The sequence below is a fragment of the Hippocampus zosterae genome, chromosome 9 (genome assembly GCF_025434085.1).
Source record: "Hippocampus zosterae strain Florida chromosome 9, ASM2543408v3, whole genome shotgun sequence".
NCBI lineage: Eukaryota > Metazoa > Chordata > Actinopteri > Syngnathiformes > Syngnathidae > Hippocampus > Hippocampus zosterae.
This window is the reverse complement of record NC_067459.1, coordinates 5112998-5133199: the sequence shown is the minus strand read 5'-3', so window position 1 is coordinate 5133199 and position 20202 is coordinate 5112998. Positions and strand designations below refer to the sequence as shown.

The 20202-nt window shown below is 43.2% G+C and overlaps 2 protein-coding genes across 2 annotated transcripts in view; one reads left to right on the top strand and one right to left on the bottom strand.

Annotated features, from left to right (window-relative positions):
• Positions 1-1001: 1001 nt before the first annotated feature.
• Positions 1002-8660, bottom strand: optc (opticin). Its single transcript, XM_052075232.1, has 7 exons — positions 8530-8660; positions 6615-6842; positions 4913-5069; positions 4636-4794; positions 4341-4543; positions 4043-4138; positions 1002-1796 (listed from the first exon to the last, which is right to left on the bottom strand). Exons 1-7 carry the CDS (start codon positions 8530-8532, stop codon positions 1629-1631), a joined length of 1014 nt encoding a protein of 337 aa, XP_051931192.1. The 5' UTR covers positions 8533-8660; the 3' UTR covers positions 1002-1628.
• A 4192-nt stretch (positions 8661-12852) lies between these two features.
• csf1a (colony stimulating factor 1a (macrophage)) overlaps positions 12853-20202 on the top strand; it is a 30872-nt gene continuing 23522 nt past the window's right edge. The window contains exon 1 of the mRNA XM_052075294.1: positions 12853-13076. Coding sequence (XP_051931254.1) covers positions 13044-13076 — 33 coding nt within the window. The 5' untranslated portion in view covers positions 12853-13043. The remainder of the gene's footprint in view (positions 13077-20202) is intronic.

Sequence of the window (20202 nt, the reverse complement as noted above, 5' to 3'; positions counted from 1 at the left end):
AATACAGCCATGCCCTTTCCACACGACACAATGCCAAACTTTGAAAAATGTGCAGGACTCTCGCATTGACACATTAAGTATGCGGGCGCGTCTGCATACCTAATCTTATTTTCAGTAACGACATGATTGGATGTTGCAGAGAGACTGGCCATCAATCAAATGAAAATGACATCACTGTTTATGTATATTTCTTAGTGATAAGCAACTCAACAATACTATTTCACAAGACAAAAATTGCTGCTATAAGTTTAAAATAAAAACATTTACTTTTAGAAAGCCGTGCCTCAAATCGGGTGCGAGACACAAGCATCTTGGTGGCCTGGCACAGCCCCCTATAGCCCACCCTTGGTGATGTGTCTGCTCTGAAGGAGACCACACATAGATATAAGGGAGAGATTCAAGCAGTGCTGTGCCCCTATGCGTAATTTGTTCAGTTAGTTTGAAAAGTGAATCTTTTGAACTGTGTGGCAACTGCAGTATACATAGTGTCCACATCATACCACCAGCCTATTGCCAACATATCATTGAGATTGTCATACAGGGGAGCTTTTGAGGTTGGTCGACCGCAATTCGTTTTGGGATGCTCCCACCCCTCCTAACTGGTTGAAAACATGGGTCGGTAGGTCGGTATATAGGTAGTCCAATCGGTCGGGTAGGTAAGGAGGCAAAAAATAAAATAAAAATCAGCAGATTGGCAGGGTGCGAATCAGACAAAATGGACTAAACATGAGTCCTGCCATTTAGTTGCGTCATCAACATGTATTAAGCCTGTCTCCAGTTCTGAGGGGACGGCCTTGGATGGTTGCACCCGAAGGGTTAGTCTTCAGACAGCTGCAGCTCAGTAATGTGACACTCAAACTGCTGCAGCTCAGGAGCTGGAAACATGTAGTTTAAATAGAATACAAATACAACTGCATTCTTAAGAAACTCGATACATGTTGCATCATCGTGTGCTGTGATAAGAATTCACAAATCACAAGAGAAATGCGGAAGTTGACAAATTGAATGTTCGACCCCTTTATTCATTTCAAACAATCAACTTATCAAATGGTGTTAAAGATATGGTGCTGCCACTTTCAACTCGTAGAATATTTGGAATAGTCACAGCTAATCTTGAACTCGGTCTGTACGTCTGGCTCAGTCTACTTTTATGATTTGAAACAAACAAGTACATTTATGTATTCATCGACTGGCGTATGCATTAAGACTCACACATTCAGATAAAAACAATTATGAAAAACTCAATGACACGTAATCAATGACGTGTGTGTTAAGGTTCTGTTAGTTAGAATTTGTATACCATCAACAAAAGACTGAATTGTGAAATGGGTTGCTTCTACCAAGGGATAATAAACAGTCGTGTTCGAAACGACTTTTCAGTCATGCCTGGGGACTTCACTCACATGGCAGCTGCAATAGGAAGTTCCTATATAAAATATCTAAAACCATACAGTTGTATGATAATATTTCTGTTTAGGACACACACACACACACACACACACACACACACACACACACACACACATATATATATATATACCGGTATATATATATATATATATATATATATATATATATATATATATATATATATATATATATATATATTTCTTCTTCCACAGTGACTATTAATGATTCCCGACAGGCAGACGGGGCAGACAGACGTAGGCCTGAGGAAACAGATTGATGTTCAAAGGATTGCCATCCAGCCGAATATCCTCCAGGTTACGCCGGATGAAGAAACGATCGTGGCTGTCGCAGAAGGTGTCTTCATGCAGCGACTGGATGTTGTTCCCCTAATTGTAAGTTCCAAAGAGAAGTTGTTATTGTTTTCACACATTTAAAAGTGTAGTTGTAACTGTGACGTCCCTCTGACTTGTGAGCTTTGCAGGTCAGAACCAGCTGGCCCATCAGGCGATACAATGATGCCTTGAGATATGAATGACTCAACTTAAGATTTTTTCGAGAGAAGAGCCGTTGTTCGGGCAGTTGAATTGCTTTCCCTTGCGAGCGTATTTTGATATAAGAGCGCTGTATGGTAGCAGTGAATTCAATTCTACTCACTTCACAATGAGCAAATGTTTGGGAGGTAAAACAATAATTATTTATAAAGTATAGCAGAGATGTCCAAAACTTTTCATGAGAGGGCCTTTTATGACAGACCAAACGAGTCCCTGAATCATAATGTTTGTGCATATTTAGAGCATTTTCTGCACTGTTAAATTGAAAAATTGTCCTCTTTTGAATACATGGATGGAAATTAAATGTTTTTTTAATTCATCAAATTGACAAAATCAACAGATTATAATAATCTTTCTAATTTTATAATAATAGTTGCAGACCTAAATGTGTTAAGCATTTAAACAGAGTGACATTTTCTTTTCAATTATTCATTCATTCATTCATTCATTCATTCATTCATTCATTCATTCATTCATTCATCTTCCTAACCGCTTGATCCTCACTAGGGTCGCGGGGGGTGCTGGAGCCTATCCCAGCCGTCTCCGGGCAGTAGGCGGGGGACACCCTGAAACGGTTGCCAGCCAATCGCAGGGCACACAGAGACGAACAACCATCCACGCTCATACTCACACCTAGGGACAATTTAGAGCGTCCAATCAGCCTGCCATGCATATTTTTGGAATGTGGGAGGAAACCGGAGCACCCGGAGAAAACCCACGCAGGCCCGGGGAGAACATGCAAACTCCACACAGGGAGGCCGGAGCTGGAATCGAACCCGGTACCTCTGTACTGTGAAGCCGACGTGCTAACCACTGGACTACCGGGCCGCCCTCTTTTCAATTAAAGAATGTTAAAAACAATGTTCGTTGATTTTTTTTCTTTTTTAAGGGGATGCAAATTACAGCTATTAAAAATCTTGCCTTGAGTACAAAATTAGGTCGGGCCAGCTCTGGTTCAAGCCACTCTCAAGCAATGGCACACTTCCTTGGCCCCAGCAGTGTTGGAAGAGGATAGCTTGTTAATGGCATACTTTTCTATTTAAGAACACATTGCCACTTTCTTAAAAATAATGGCCTGCCCACCAATGCTAAAACCGCTGACATTCGATGGTGAGAAGATCGTCTAATTTTATCCATCCATCTTCTTCCACTTATCCGAGGTCAGGCTTCAGGAGATTAATTCAGGAGATTAGATTAACCAGCTCCAAGTGGTGGGGTATTCCCGATCCATTCCCAAGCCTCCTCCCAATTTGACGTGCCCGGAACACTTTACTCGTGAGGGCTTCAGAAAGCATCCTCACCAGATGTCCAAGCCACCTCATCTGACTCGTCTTGATGTGGAAGAGCAGCAGCTCAACTTGAGGGGTGTTCACACTGCAACTTTTACTCCGGTGTAGCACCATGGCTGCCCCCCGTAGAGCTGAAAACAGCTTAAATCTGAGCAAATTTAACCCTGTTCAGGAAGTGGTTTAAAAATGTACTCTCCTGAGTAAAAGAGGTAGAAAACCCACGCATGCACACAAAGAACATGCAAACTCCACACAGGCAGGCTATAGCCGCAATCGAACCCTGCACCTTTGCACTGTAAGGCGCACATGCTCACCAGTTGTGCCGCTCGAAAGAATATTATGAATGATTAATAATGGCGATAGGTATTTCAGAAGTGTGGCTCAAACTGGTAGCCTTTTGCATTAATTAGTAGCCAAGAGGTACCTCCTAGCTTCCAAAAGGTTGGTGACCCCTGCCTTAAAAATTCAAGCTGTTAATGAATGATAGTTTATATAAGAGCAGTTGCTTGCTCGTGCAATATGCCATCATTTACATAAGATTCAATTGCTCGTCGAATCGCCACGACCGCTAGTGGTTGAATAATCATTTGCGGCAGGCCTAAATGACAAATAGAGGCTGGCGTAAACAGGGATGAATTGTAAAAATATTGTTCTTCGGAACACAATTTCACATCCCCCACACATTGTTTTATGGGAATCCGTCATTAAAGTTTGAGGCGTACAGATAACATGACATCATACGCACTACAAAACACACCACTACAAAATAGGTTACTCCATCTGTACGATTACCTGCAGGTGCAATACTTTGAGACTCAATGGCAGTGGTGTTGGAATATAATCCAGGTTATTATTAGATAGGTAGAGGAATTCCAGATGACTCATATCCTGTGTAAAGGAGAAATGTATGTTAACATAAAAATACATTCAATCCTGACACCACACACACACACACACACAAACAAACACACACACACAGACACAGAAAGAGAGAGAAATAAATTGTGGAGACAATGTGTCACCATGTCAGAATGTTTAATCTTGTCATGAACTGCCGCATTTGGCATCGGTATGTCTGCCTTGGATCTACCTTGAAGGACTCTGAAGAGATCCCTCGGCTGATCAATCTGTTGTTTCGTAGATCGATGTACTTCAAAGTAACTGGTAGTTCCGGCAAGGCCTGTAGGTTGTTCTCAGCGAGCAATAAGTCATGGAGCTGCTGTTGCGAGGCAAATACATCTTCATCCATTTCCGAAATCTGGTTTCCAGTGAGGTCAATAGATTGAATCTTACCTGTAAATCAAGACAACAATTGTGTTTTTAAAAAATGTGTCATTGTTTTCACATTACAATAGATGTGTTTGTCGTTAAACTGGTTTTCCCACTGAGGTTTACGAAGTCAGTGTTCTTGATGTGTCGGATGCTGTTGAAGCGTCCGTAAAAATGCCTGGTGTCCTTGGGCAGGGGTGGTATCTGATTCAGGCCTGTGTCATCACAGTACACATTCCCTCCAATACAGACACACAGAAGGCAGGTTGGCATTCCTGCACAAATTTAGATGTTTTAGAACGGAGCAAGACGATCACTGATGGCCGATCAAATAGAGGTGAGGGCAGTTAAACTGTGTCTTTAAATCATATGAAGCACAGTGACAGGACAAACCCATTCCCGTGTGAGGTCCAAATAGGCCGGATCCTTTGAAGTCCAACGTCACAGGAGGAGGCGTAAAAGTCGGCACAGTCCCTTTTTCCGCATGGTGGTTTACTTTTGGCTGGTTGCCTAATCTGTTGATGTCCGCTGCGACGGTCTCTACTTCGATCTGTCAATCAAGTATAATTGTGTTCAGTGATCTGTTAGTATGGTTCGATATTTTTACCAAACTATGTATTAGTTAATTTCTTTCAAGTAGAGAGGTGTTTGTGCACTGGTACTATTATTATTTTAGTTTTAGTTTTTTCAATAGATTCAGGCTTTATTCTCTATGTATTGGCTGCCTACATGTGTGGTTTTTCGGCAAAATATGAAATTTGATTCCAAAATATTTCCTTTGTCCTTTGAACAAACAACTGTGGAGTCTATTGTACTTTACCAACCTGATCTGCTTTGTCTTAGGAACCGTTTGTCCTGGATGACACTGGTAGAAGCAAAAAAACCCTGACAACGACTACATTCATATATTATATATTTGTGGGCAGCCCGGTGATCGAGTTGTTAGTGTGCCAAACTCACAGCGCAGAGGTGCAGGGTTCGATTCCACTGGCCGCCCTGTGTGGAATTTGCATGTTCTCCCCGTGCATTTGTGGGTTTTCTCCGAGTACTCCGGTTTCCTCCCACATTCCAAAAACATACATGGGAGGCTGATTGAACACTCTAAATTGTCCCTAAGTGTGAACATGAGCGTTGTTCGTCCCTTCGGTTGGCAGGCAACTGGTTCAGGGTGTCCCTCGCCTACTGCCCGAAATCAGCTGAGATATGCTCCAGCACATGCGCGGCCCTTGTGAGGATAAATTGGACATTTGATGACCTGCATCTGGGTCATCAAAAATGCGGGACAATATTAGAACTCATCAGAATTGGTCTGTGAGCTGTGCTTTGTTTAGTCGCTCCCCGAGGATCTATTTGCCATGCGTGACAATTTAGCTCCTTGGGTCAATGGGACAAACAAATTCCTCCACCACGATAAGGTGACGAGTCATGGAAGGGTCCTAGCAAAATTTTAAATGTATGTACTGTATGAAATTGAATATTTTACTCATATTTATATTTAGTGATTTATAATAAATTAATCATCAACTGAATTTATGATAAACATGATTAAAACAAATCAAAATGTCTGTAATGATACGTAAAATGTATAAATACTTTTTAGTTTGTTCTTATACTAATTATACTATTATATTATACAGTAGGATATATGTGACGGGGCGGCCCGGTAGTCCAGTGGTTAGCACGTCGGCTTCACAGTGCAGAGGTACCGGGTTCGATTCCAGCTGCGGCCTCCCTGTGTGGAGTTTGCATGTTCTCCCCGGGCCTGCGTGGGTTTTCTCCGGGTGCTCCGGTTTCCTCCCACATTCCAAAAATATGCATGGCAGGCTGATTGAACACTCTAAATTGTCCCTAGGTGTGAGTGTGAGTGCGAATGGTTGTTCGTCTCTCCGATGCAACCGATTCAGGGTGTCCCCCGCCTACTGCCCGGAGACAGCTGGGATAGGCTCCAGCACCCCCCGCGACCCTAGTGAGGATCAAGCGGTTAGGAAGATGAATGAATGAATGAATGATATATGTGACCTTTGGGCCTTACTACCCTATCCTATCCCTGTTCAAGAATATACAGTAATTTACTGCATTGATACTCTCCACTTACTTCTTGGTCCAAGTCCTCATAATCATAATTGTCACCATAAATGGTGGGTCCCACTTTGCCCCAGTCTGTTACACTGTTCAGGTCGTAGTTCTTCAGGTCAAAACGATCATCATCTGATGCCTCAAGGGGAGCTGTCAAGCCAGGGCAAGGGCCCAGGAAGGCCAGGGCCAAGAGAACCAACGCCATCAGAGATGCCAAAGACATCCTCATCTTCAACTTGCAAATTACCTGCAATGACATTAAAGGGGTTAATATCCCGAATGGACTGTCTTTGTTTCTCTCGTTAGGAACAGTTTCTGGCAGATCTCCAGGGTGGCAGCCACCAGCCCCACCAAATGACTTGCCACCCCAACGCTACTCTCAGCTAGGAACATACTGTATCAATGCTAAATTCATATTTTCAATGGAAATGTTCCTGACATAGTCGATGGGTCTCTATGGTTGGTATATACATTGTAAATACCAGTTTAGAATTCACTCCCCCACAGACCCGCACTTTCAAGTAAAGAATTATTGCATTCTACCCAAGCTTGAAGATTAATGGAATACATACGTAACTTGATCACAATACAAAAAAAATTGTAAAAGTATTCCATTCCAGTTTCAGAAAAAAATGTAATCAGATTACAGGTACATTGATTGCCCGGAGACACCCGGGATAGGCTCCAGCATGCCCGTGACCCTTATGAGTCTAAGCGGTACTGAAAAAAATATCATGAAGTCACCAGATCCAAAGGTAGTATCAATATGAGGAGCAGTAATGTGAAAATACAATCAATACCCATACCTAATCAACGGGCTATTTAGAGTGTTTACTTGTAGAGCTGTTCAATGCCGTGATTTATTTATTTATTTTTCTGTTAATTGGTGAGCCAAAAGGGGTATTTTTAACTGTTTGGTCAGAATGCCAGAGGAATGTTTTCTTTAAAAGTGACATGAACCTGTGAATGTTGTTTGACTGCAGGAGGTACACAAGCCAAACTTCTACTGCTACAACCTATGACTAACAGCCCGACTGGACATCTAGTACTGTATTCTGACCAGGACAACAGTCTTGGTCTCTTGCATACAAACTACACGATCTATCGAGATCCAATACAAGAGCTGAAAAGAAAAAAACAATATTTTTCTGAATGCACTGTGGGGGTGGTATTACAAAACCCAAATCCAATCAACTTGGGACATTGTGTAAAATATAAATAAAAGCAGAAAATCCTGTTTTGCAAATTCATTTCAACCTGCATTTATCAACAATACACATTTTTATTGATTTTTTAGTATTATTATTATTATTATATCTTAATGCCTCCAACACTCCATCTGCTTCCCGAAGAAAGACGAGATACGTTTCAAGCATGCTCCCGACCCTCGTGAGGATAATGGATGGGTACATGCAACGGATTCGATAAAAGCAGTGAAGTGTTTACCATTATGTTACACTATAACATCTTGTGATTTTAGTAACTATCTGGCAGTGTTAACGCAGAGCAGTGTTGTTTTATCAAAGCAAAATTTGTCATTCGTGCTTTGGAATTCAAAAGATTGTCTGTGGTGATCGTGATTGGATGGGTTGTGTATCAGCCAGTAATTTGCATCCAGTTTCTGAACTGTTCCAAAATAGGCCATGGAAGATAATTACAGCCAAAAGATGAAAGCACTTTAATTTTTTTCCACTCCATGACACTAGCTGGCAATAAGCCATCTCCAGCAATGTTTTGTCAAAGTCATTTTTGTGCAGGACTTAAGCCTCAAAGTCTACTCATTAGGTAGATGATGGGCTTTCCAATATAGATTGTATAAATCAACAGGAAAATAATTTTTAAGATGAAAGACTAACGTGTATTACACATTTGTTAGTTAATTCTTCTAGCTTTTCCATTGGATTTAATTAACTAAAGTGAAATAGTGATCTTACCATTTTATTCCCCCTGGTGCGTGATGTTGCAACCTTCAGTTCTTCACCTTGCACTGCTTTACTTTCTTCTTCACCCCTTGAGGATTCCCCAGTCTGGTCCCAGAATTTGGACGTGCCTTGTTCTACCCTTGGCCTGGGTTTTTGTTTTCGAACAATGCTTCATTATGAAGGCAAGGGGGCGGAGGGAGTTTGGGAATGCGGTGGGGGCTTGATGACGCGGTGTGGGCTTGATGACTTAGCGAAATGAAAGGAGGGCTGTCCAGGTCATTTCAGTCAACGTGTTCTCAGCTGTCAACGAAATTCGGGGAAATAATAATGGTCCAAGAAACAAATGAACAAAAAAAAAAATTCTTGATCGTTGATCAAACGATGTACTCCACAGTATCAGTTTGAACTGAAAAAGTGAATTAATTGTGTGTTTATATGTGAGGGTTTCAAATGAGACTTATGTGGGGTTAGTTTCTTGACCCAAAAGCAAGGTTGATTTACTTTGGTAGAAGGTTTCATTTATTGATGAAGAAGGTGAGTAGACACTTCAAGGTCAATGAATGAGGAGCAAACTTTGATGGTGTAAATGCATGACAGCAAAGAGCTTGCTACTCTGAACCATCTTTTTCTAACAGTCCGAGCTTTGAGGACTTACACTTGTTTTTCCACGATTGTTGGAGATACTTTTCCCTGTGTGTGTGTGTGTGTGTGTGTGTGTGTGTGTGTGTGTGTGTGTGTCCGTCCGTGTGTGTGTGTGTTTGTGTGTGTGAGAGAGAGAGAAACTAAAATAACCACTGCAAAGCTTGATTTAGTTTTGTGGACATTCCTCACTTGAGGGTAGGAACCTCAGAAGACTTCAAGCAAGTTATGTTTTTGGTTCCTTTAGACCAGGAACATAACGCATGCAAGATGTAACAAGTGAAATGTTCAAGTATTCTTATAATAACCTTAAATGTGCAGAAACCCATCCGTCCATTTTCAATATCCTGTGTGCTCATTAGGGCCGCTGGTGAACATGCAATGCTTGCTCATCAATTGCAGGTAAGATATACAGGTTGTCCCATAAGTCTCCATACATAGAAGGGAAAATACATTTTATACATATCTGTCTCCAACATTTATTTCTTTACATTTCAGATAACCCAGAGAATGCATTTGAATGAAGAGTAACAGATTGAAATCAGCCGGTTCAGCAAGAATGGGGTATTTCAAGAAATATGTATTTTTTTTCAATGTCTGGAGACTTATGGGACACCCCGTACCGAGATAGGCAACTGCCTAGGGTGACAGCAGCCACCGCAACATGTCCATTCAATGCGAGTGGGAATGCTTTGAGAGCAACTCGACAACAGCCTTTCGGGAAGCTTTCCAAAATAACAAGCTGCAGTAGCTCATCAGTACTTTGAACGAGGAAAAGCAAGGCCTTTTCCTTCAAGGACAGTGTCGGTCATGTCCTCTCTACTGACATCCTAATCTGGCACACATTAAAAAAACAAAACAAAAAAAAAACTGATTGTCTTAGATGCTGCCAGATGACTGGAGGCATGGCTTTGTACTCCCCTTCTGCAAGCAGTTGGGTCACCAGCTGATCTAGAGTAACCACAGAGGCATCACACTCCTCTCCATCTGTGGAAAACTGTTCACACGCATCCTGCCTCCCTGAGCACTAGTGGCAGTAAGTAGATGCGAGCAACACGAATGCAGGGTTTATGCCCAACCCACAACAGACCACAACTCTGCCCTCTAACTCATTGACAGGGTTGCGGACACACATAAACCCAGAAAATGCATCTTTCCACTGTCACGTTCGGACGTATCATAAGTAAAATGATCGTGGGAGTGCTCCTCTGCAATTACTTGAAAAAACATCAACAAATAAAAATTACAAAAGAAAAGAAGATAAGAAAAAAAATCCCCCTAAGTAAATCGCATATGAGCCATTGCCCTGATGACATCATTCAGCGACAGCCAAAAGCTAATTTTTTTACCGATGAGTTGGAACGCTGCTAAAAGTTGTTCAACAATAGCGATCAGCTTGCGATCACAGCGGTTGTTAACACCAAACGTCAACATGGCTGAGAGGAAACGAGCCAAGAACTACCATTTTCACCTTGAGTGGGAGCAAGATAATTTTTTTGTTTATTCTCATTCAAAGCCTGTTTATTTGATTTGCAATGCAACGTGGCATTGCTGAAGAAAGCCAATCTGGGACAGCATTTCATAACGGTACACAGGAGCTATGAGACGTATTTCCCTGCGAAAACACAAGGTTGGAGCTCCCCCCCCCCCCCATCTTATTCAAATAGAATGTGGTGGGTGTCCTCGATCAGTGTTTTATCAACTTTTTTCAGCAAAGGCACACTTCTTTCATTGAAAAATCTCACGGCACACCACTAGCTGAAAATGTGGGGAAAAAAACGCTTATTTTAACAATTCATGCATTATATTGTTACTATAACCGTTTTTAACATTGATGATTTGTGTTATAACAGCTTGAATTGGAATCAAATAAACACAAACAAGTATTTTATAATCTTTCATATTTATTGTTTCACCGTTGTCCTGTGTCGTCACAAATTCGCTTGTCTCTCGTGACGAGTCTAAACACAAGACAATAGGCTAGCTGTTGCTGCTCCCTAAGAGTATGGGAGGGTACTACACAATTACTTTCTGGGCGATAGACCGGACAGGCATGCAAATTTGATATTTTCCCGCGGCACACAGGGTTTGAAAATCACTGACCCAAATGCATAAGCTATGTTGTTTAAAACTAACAACTCAACGGTGCATTTTGTCAACATTGTTCTGTCAATGCAGTTCACCCACTCTTCCCCCACCTTGTTCAAATGGAATGTGGTGGTTTTCTTCACATTAGCACGAGAACGGTCAGCCACTTGGCTGCTCTTTGGGCATTCTATGTAGGAAAGCCAAATAGCTTGGCCTTTGGGACTTACACTCGCACCTAGGGACAATTTTGACTCTAAATTGTCCCTAGGTGCGAATGTATTCACGGATGGTTGTTCGTCTGTGTGTGCCCTGCGATTGGCTGGCAACCGGTTCAATGTGTCCTCAGCCTATTGCCCGAAGACGGCAGGGATAGGCTCCAGAACGTCCCGCGACCCTTGTGAGGATATAGCGGATCAGAAAATGAATGGCGTGTTCATGTGAGATGAATTAGCTAATTTCATTTTTATCGGTTTAATGCTCCAATCAGATTTCCAAAATTGATCCGATTCAGTTTACATAGGCCCAATTTAATTTACAGTTCATTTGGTTGTTTGATTTTCGATTCGGTTAAGGATTTCATGCAGTACCAATGTTACTTTCATATATGGAAGCCATTCTCAGAAGAAGCAATGCTGCAAATCGTCATAACTTGTATCTCCAACTTGGTGCATTAGTAAAAATAGGGATATTGACATCATGATTTGAACCCAATGCAATTATATGAATAACGTATGTTTTATTGAATATAACCTGATCAAATCAGAATAATATTTTAAATCAATTCGAGCCACAGGGCACACTGTCTAAATAAAGTGGCCAAAAAGCACTCTAAACTCATGACAGTCACATTCCTGACTATCTCATGAAGTTGGAGTCCACAGCTGTTTCAGTGTTTTGTTTTGTTTTTTTGTTTTTTTTTAACCCCAAATCAAACTTTTTTTTTCCCAACTCAATCTTACTTTTTTCTGAATCTTATTGGTTTATGTTTATGATCCATATATACTTACTGTAAAGCTATTTGATCAAGACCCTAGTCAGATTACATAATTTGATCGGCATCCCTTTTTACAACCAGAACATGAGTTTAGAGGGAAAAAAACTCCAAAAAACAAGATGGAATTTGAATTAAGTCCATACGAACACAAAGTTCACAATGTATCGCAGCTTTGAAGGCTTTCCTGTTCTATGACAGCCAGATCTTGTCAGTACTGTAATCACAACAAAATCAAGGAGTGGGAACTAACAATAGAGCATATGACTTCACATCAAAGCTCTTATTCTTCTTTCAGTGCCTAGCGGGCATACAGTACTATTGGGTGGGTCACATTGTATATGACGTTTATGTTTAAAATTGGAAAGGTTATATTTTATCGGGGGTGTGGGGGGGGGTTGTTGTATTTTTTTGCTGAGCTTATCCAAAGTTTCTTCTTTTTTAACAAGCCTCTGAGCAGCATTTTGGGAGCCTGATTGCCACAAGTGTGACGTTGCATCAGATGTGAATTTAACACAGGCTACTTCATGTAGAGTACGTTGACGCATTTGCTGACTTGCCTCATCAGTGAGTGAGGGAGTGAGAAATGTTTCTCATACGATAGAGGCGGTGAGATTGTCTGAACAACCCTCCCACCCATGCGGTCTCTATGGATGGATGGATGTGACAATCAGTAACAGAGCTCAGTGTCTCTTTAGGTCATAACACTCAAGCATCTGGACAGAGATTTGAAAGGACTGTACAAGATCCAAGGCCCCACCGTTGGGCAAAGGACGCTGGAACTCTCTTGTCTTTTCACTTCAGCCAGATGAACATACACGCGGTAGACTTTGCAACCAAGGTAAGCGTCTCATTAAAAAAATAAAATAAAAATCCTGAACATAGAGGGTAAAACAATTTGCATCTTGCTTTATGCGGTTATTTTGAAGCAACGGGACTTTGCTACAGATGCATACACACATATATTATAAGTACAAATATATGTTGCTAAAAGGATTATGTCATGTTCGGTAAAGAATTAGAAACAAAAAGAGTATTCCAAGGGAAGAAATTAGTAAAACTGGAGACTTTCCTTTTGCATTTAATGTCAAATATATTATTATCCCTTGGTGTTCAATAGGACAACCTACACAACATTGCTTGTTAAATCACAAATTCTTATGTATCCACTCTTCCCAGTTTAGCTCTTTCTCTCTTTTAATACATTTCTCTCATCTGCGACTTGCTTTGGTGAGTGCTTCAGCCTCACATGTACATTGTGTGCTACTTAACGTGGTAAAAAGAAAACTAGAGCCTGGCACTTGTTAGGTGTCACATGACATTTTCCCCCCTCAAAATATAGCACATGGATATATTGTGATGGTCGATTTGGAAAAGAGACAGTGTTAGCAAATGTCAACATTCTAAGTGTTAGTTTCTTATTGTGTAACACAGTTTAAGCATTTCATGATCTTTGTTATGGTCACTTGTCCAACATATAAAGTACATCGGTATTTTCTATTGATGGATGGACTCAACAAGACCTTTGAATGTGTGTGCGACACACAGTTACTTATGAGATTTAAATGTAGCTTAATACAGAATACTGTACTTTAATCCTTTCAGGGACAGCGGTTACTACAGTGGACACCTTATCACAAGGGTGGCCAACCAGTCAAAGACTAACAGCCAATTTTGTCTGTGCACGCGCTCGCGCACACACACACACACACACGAGCTGCAGTGGTTACTTACTACTTGGGTCACCTTGCTATATATTTGACCGAAGTTCGGCTTTTGAAGGGACAAACCTCCCGCGATCGACATAATCGCGCACGTGCAAACATATTCACACGCACAAACGCGGGCGTCCAACCACGCACACGTGCACATACACAAGCGCACGCACGCATGAGATGAGTTACAGCCGGAACATCACCAAACATGAACGAAATCCAAACACACAAAGGTCCCCCGCACCCCCATTTCCTCCTCCCAACGCTCACGCTCGACAACTCTGCTGTAAAGATTGCTCACAATGTTATGCTACCACAGAAGTGTCTTGTTTACGTGAGTGTTACCTGCATCAATGTGTGAATTATGTATCAATTTGTCCATATACGACCGTAGTAAGGCTAGGTGGTTCAGAACATGGATGGATGTGTTGTGTGGTAAAAAAAATAATTAAAAAAATTAAAAATCGACAACATTTCACCCCCCTGAGCCCCCCTCCCACACAGACACACACACACACACACACACGCGTGACGATGTGTGTGTATTGATGCATTGCATGGCGAAATGAAGTATGTTACATTGTTTGACTTTTTATTCATCCACAAGAAGATGGTGGCAGTCAACAACATTGACAATGTTGCAGCCCGCGTCCAATTGGACGGACCGGCGAGGCGCGAGCTTCTCATACATTTTTACAATGAGTTTGTCTACGAGTAATTTTAATTTAAAAATATGGTCATGCAATAAACAATAAAATATGTGTCTTTTTCTTCTTCTCCTTTTGGCTTGTCCCTATTCAGGGGTTGCCACAGCGAGTCATTAATTTCCATCTTTCCCTGTTCTATGCATCCTCTACTCTGACTCCAACTACCTGCATGTCTTCCCTCACAGCATCGATGAATCTCCTCTTTGGCCTTCCTCTCTGTCTCCTACCTGGTAGCTCCATCTCTAACATTCTCCAACCAATGTATCCACTGTCCCTCCTCTGTACATGTCCAAACCATCTCAGTCTGGCCTCTCTAACGTTTTCTCCAAACTTTCCTATCTGAGTTGTCCCTCTGATTACCTAATTTCTGATCCTGTCCATCCTTGTCACTCCGAAGGAGAATCTCAGCATCTTTTCCGGACTTGTCTTCGGCAGATTCGGGGCCTGTAATGTTTACGTTTGCAAGCATCCATTTTGAATCCCGTTTTTTAATCGCAAAGCGTTAGTTTGTCATTACTTTCTATGTGGGCTAAAACCAATGTCTTACTTTTTGTGATTGGTCGCTATATTGGCAAATGCAGAATCACAACCAATCCGCGTTGACCTTCTTAAACCCCTTTCTCGGGAATGCCGAATGTTATCGAGACTCATGTCGAAGCTAAAGTGTGTCAGATAGATGCCGATCTGAAAAACACCTTTTGATGGGACTGGTTGGATAGAAAGCTGACGGTGTCCCCAGAAGCAACCAGTAAAGAGGAACCATTGTCTGTGCTTGTGTCGGATTTCGCGAATAAGCTCGATGTCGCCGGTAAAGCTCTGTGTACAGTGTGTGATGATGTCATTCTTTACGGATCAAGAGGATGGAAAGCTTTACAGAGTCACGCAACCTCGGTGACACCGAAAACAGACATTTCTTTTGAAAAGTAACAACTCGATCTCACGCGCTTTTTGACAGCCTGGAGCATGTGTAAAAACAAGAGGAGTTGGCTAAAAAGAGAGTGAAAAAGACAGAGAGGAACAATAACCTTTTAGCACTTGCTGAAAAGCTTCAAACGAAGAGAAAATAAAGTATTCTACCTCATGAAACTGTACATGTATATTGTTGTATGTACTGTAAATTGACATTCACTTTATATAATATAGTTTATATAGTTACATGTTGGTGCTCACTAGGAATGCATAAGCAAAATTGCACACATTTTCACTTGAAAGAATAGTGAACAATCGTGGATTTTTTTTCTGTTCAAGTTTCAAACAGTGTGTAAATTGAATACACTTCATTTTCAGCATGTTGAGTGTCACTTTGTAAGTGGCCCCGCCCTCGGCCCGACCACACCCCGTCCTGGCCACGCCCCCTTCCATTTTTTTCATCACTCGCCACTCTCATCCCTGTGTACTTCTCCATCAGTATCCTCAGGGCAAATATTGCATCTGTGGTGCTCTTCCTCGACATGAAACCATACTGCTGTTCACAAATCTCCACTTGCTCTCTCAACATGGCTTCAACTATTCTTTCCCAAACCTTCATCATATGGCTCATCAACTTGATCCCCCTGTAGTTGGTACAACTCTTGTACATCTCCCTTCTTATAAATTGGTACCAGGACACTCTTCCTCCACTCATCAGGAATCTTGTTTGTGTCCAATATTCTTTTAAACAACCTCGTCAGAAAATAAACCGACACCTCCCCTAAGCACTTCTATACCTCCACTGGTATGTCATCTGGACCAACCGCCTTACCTCTCTTCATCCTTTGTAATGCTTTTCTGACTTCATCCTTTCTAACTTGATCGACCTTCTATTTAATTCTCTCTGTCTCTTCATTCCTACGTTCCCTATTGTTTTCTTCATTTAACAACTCATCAAAGTATTCTTTCCATCTCCTCAACACACTTTCCTCACTCGTAATGACATTTCCCTCTCTGTCTTTAATCAACCTCACCTGCTGTACATCCTTCCCAGCCTGATTTCTCTGTCTCGCCAACCTGTACAATTATTTTACACCTTCCTTTGTCTCCAACCTCTCGTATAATTCTTCAATGCCTTCTGTTTGGCCTTGGCCACTTCTCTCTTCACTTCCCTTGTCATCTGTCACGTTTCGGACAAGCCGAATTAAGTTTGGATTCCAAAAGTGTCTACGTCAACAAGGTCTCCGTAGCAAAAATGTTTTAATACAAAAATTGCACCAACAAAGAGTAACAAAAAACGCTGGTCAAAACGGACCAGGGCGTACAACAATGATTAACAAAAAGCGCTTGCCAAAAGGCAAGGATAGAAACCAAGAACCGAGAATGCAAACGAAAAACAATGTGACAAAGCACACGCAAGCAAAAGCCAAATCACAAAATGAAAACCACACTTACAAGATCAATAGTACCGAGAGCATCAGAAGCGAAAAACGACGATGTCTATAGCAAAAGGGTCTATGAGCATGGAAACAGCAAGGCATAAAGAATACTCCGACAACAGGTGAACCACAGAGTAGTCCTTAAATAGAGTCCCATAATGAGGGCGTGATTGGGAGGAACGGCCCCCCGATCAGAACTCGAGTGGTGTTTTGTTATTGGACTTCTGTGCTCATTATGGATTGTCCATAATGAACACCTTGTTCAAACATAAGGGTGTCCATATGTGCACTTGGCACCAGGACACCCTAGGCCGCAGTTCGATGATCGACTTTGTGGTTATATCATCGGATTTGAGGCCGCATGTTTTGGACACTCGGGTGAAGAGAGGGGCGTAGCTGTAAACTAATCACCACCTGGTGGTGAGTAGGCTCTGATGGTGGGGGAAGATGCCGGTCCATCCTGGCAGACCCAAACGTATTGTGAGGGTTTGTTGGGAGCATCTGGCGGAATCCCCTGTCAGAAGGAGTTTCAACTCCCACCTTCAACAGAGCTTTTCCCATGTTCTGGGGGAGGCAGGGGACATTGAGTCCGAGTGGACCATGTTCCGTGCCTCTATTGTTGAGGCGGCCAATCTGAGTTGTGGCCGTAAGGTGGTTGGTGCCTGTCGTGGCGGCAACCCCCTTACTGGCTGGTGGACACCAGCAGTAAGGGATGCCGTCAAGCTGAAGAAGGAGTCCTATCGAGCCTTTATGGCCCGTGGGACCCCAGAGGCAGCTGACGGGTTTCGACTGGCCAAGCGGAACGCAGCTTAATGGTCGGCGAGGCAAAAACCAGAGCGTGGGAAGAGTTCGCTGAGGCCATCGAAGCCGACTTCCGGACAGCTTCGAGGAAATTCTAGTCAACCATTCGACGTCTTATGAGTGGGAAGCAGTGCACCACTATCACTGTGTACAGTCGGGATGGGGCGCTGCTGACTTCGACTCAGAACGTTGTGAACCGGTGGGCAGTGTATTTCAAAGACGTCCTCAACTCCACCAACAGAAGCAGAGTCTGGGGACCCTGAGGTGGGCTCTCCTATCTCTGTGGTTGAAGTCACCGATGTGGTTAAAAAGCTCCTCGGTGGCATGGCCCCAGGGGTGGATGAGATCCGCCCGGAGTTCCTCAAGGCTCTGGATGTTGTGGGGCTGTCCTGGTTGACACGCCTCTGCAACATCGCATGGTCAACGGGGGAGAGTGCCTCTGGATTGGCAGACCGGGGTGCTAGTCCCTCTTTTTAAAAAGGGGGACCGTAGGGTGTGTTCCAACTACAGAGGGATCACACTCCTCAGCCTCCCTGGAAAGGTCTATTCAGGGGTGCTGGAGAGGAGGGTCCGTCAGGAAGTCGAGCCTTGGATTGAGGAGGAGCAGTGAGGTTTTCGTCCCGGCCATGGAACAGTGGACTCTCTGCACATTTAGCAGGGTCCTCGAGGGTATGGGGGAATTCGGCCAACCAGTCTACATGTGTTTTGTGGACTTAGAGAAGGCGTTTGATCGTGTCCCTCGGGGAGTTCTGTGGGGGGTGCTTCGTGGGTATGGGGTACCGAACCCCCTGATACGGGTTGTTCGGTCACTATACCACCGATGTCAGAGTTTGGTTTGCATTGCCGGCAGTAAGTCGGAATTGTTTCCAGTGAGAGTAGGACTCCGCCAAGGCTGCCCTTTGTCACCAATTCTGTTCATAACCTTTATGGACAGAATTTCTAGGCGCAGCCGAAGCGTTGAGGGGGTCCGTTTTGGTGGCCTCGGTATTGCATTCCTGCTTTTTGCAGATGATGTGGTGCTGTTGGCTCGTTCAAACAGGGCTCTCCAACTCTCACTGGAGCATTTCGCAGCTGAGTGTGAAGCGGTTGGGATTTGGATCAGCACCTCCAATTCTGAAACCATGGTCCTCAGACGGAAAATGGTGGAGTGCCCCCTCCGGGTCGGGGGGGGGGGAGATCTTGCCCCAAGTGGAGGAGTTTAAGGTCTTATTCACGAGTGGGGGCAGGAGGGAGCGTGAGATTGACAGGCAGATCGGCGCAGCGTCTGCTGTGATGCGGATGTTGTATCGGTCTGTCGTGGTGAAGAAGGAGCTGAGCCAAAGGGCAAAGCTCTCAATTTACCGGTCGAGCTACATTCCAACCCTCATCTATGGTCATGAGCTATGGGTTGTGACCGAAAAAACGAGATCCCGGATACAAGCGGCTGAAATTAGTTTTCTCCACAGCGTGTCCCTTAGAGATAAGGTGAGAAGCTCGGTCATCCGGGAGGGGCTCAGAGTCGAGCCGCTTCTCCTCCACATCGAGAGGAGCCAAATGGGGTGGTTTGGGCGTCTGATTCGGGTGCCTCCTGAACCGCCTCCCTGGTGAGGCATGTCCCACCGGGAGGAGACCCCGGGGAAGACCCAGGACACGCTGGAGAGACTATGTCACCCAGCTGGCCTGGGAACACCTCAGGATCCCCCGGAAATTCAGCACTGTTTTCATGCAGCTCATACCATATTATTTTGTCGTATTATTTCCACCACACCTTAAATGCCAGTCCCTGAAAATATTATCTGACATAAACCGGTCCATGGGGCAAAAAATGTTGAGGACCCCTGCTCTAGCCTGTTCTCTTCTGTTCTCTCACTATCCCATCTATTCTTTGCTAATTTCTTCCTCTGTACACTTGCCTGAACCTCAACATTCCACCACCAGGTCTCTTTGTCCACCTTTCTCTGTCCTGAGGCCACACCTAGCACCTTCTTGCCTGTCTCCCTAATTACTGCTACTGCAGTCTCCCAATCATCTGGGATTTCCTCAACGCTACCCAGAACTTCCCTTACCTCCTTCCTAAATTCATCACAACAGTCCTCTTTCCTCAATTTCCACCATTTTATTTTCTTCTCTGTCTTCACCCTCTTCCTTTTCCCCACCTCCATTTTCAGCTTGCACACTACTATCCTATGCTGTTTGGCTCCAATCTCTCCTGGCACCACCTTACATTCGTTAACCTCTCCCAGATTACCTCTTCTACACAGTACATAATCTACCTCCATGGACCTTCCTCCACTCTTGTAAATTATCAGGTGTTCTTCTCTCTTTTGGAAATAGGCGTTTTCCACGGCCATTTCCATTCTTTTGGCAAAGTCTACCATTGCCTGTCCTACCAAGTTCCTATCTCCAAGACCAAACTT

What these genes read in the sequence shown, in the direction of transcription:
- optc (XM_052075232.1), bottom strand. An exon ending in CACTGACTTCGTAAACCTCA is followed by an intron (nt 4,544 to 4,635) that starts GTGGGAAAACCA and finishes CTTGATTTACAG; the next exon opens with GTAAGATTCAATCTATTGAC. An exon ending in TCAAAGTATTGCACCTGCAG is followed by an intron (nt 1,797 to 4,042) that starts GTAATCGTACAG and finishes ACTTACAATTAG; the next exon opens with GGGAACAACATCCAGTCGCT.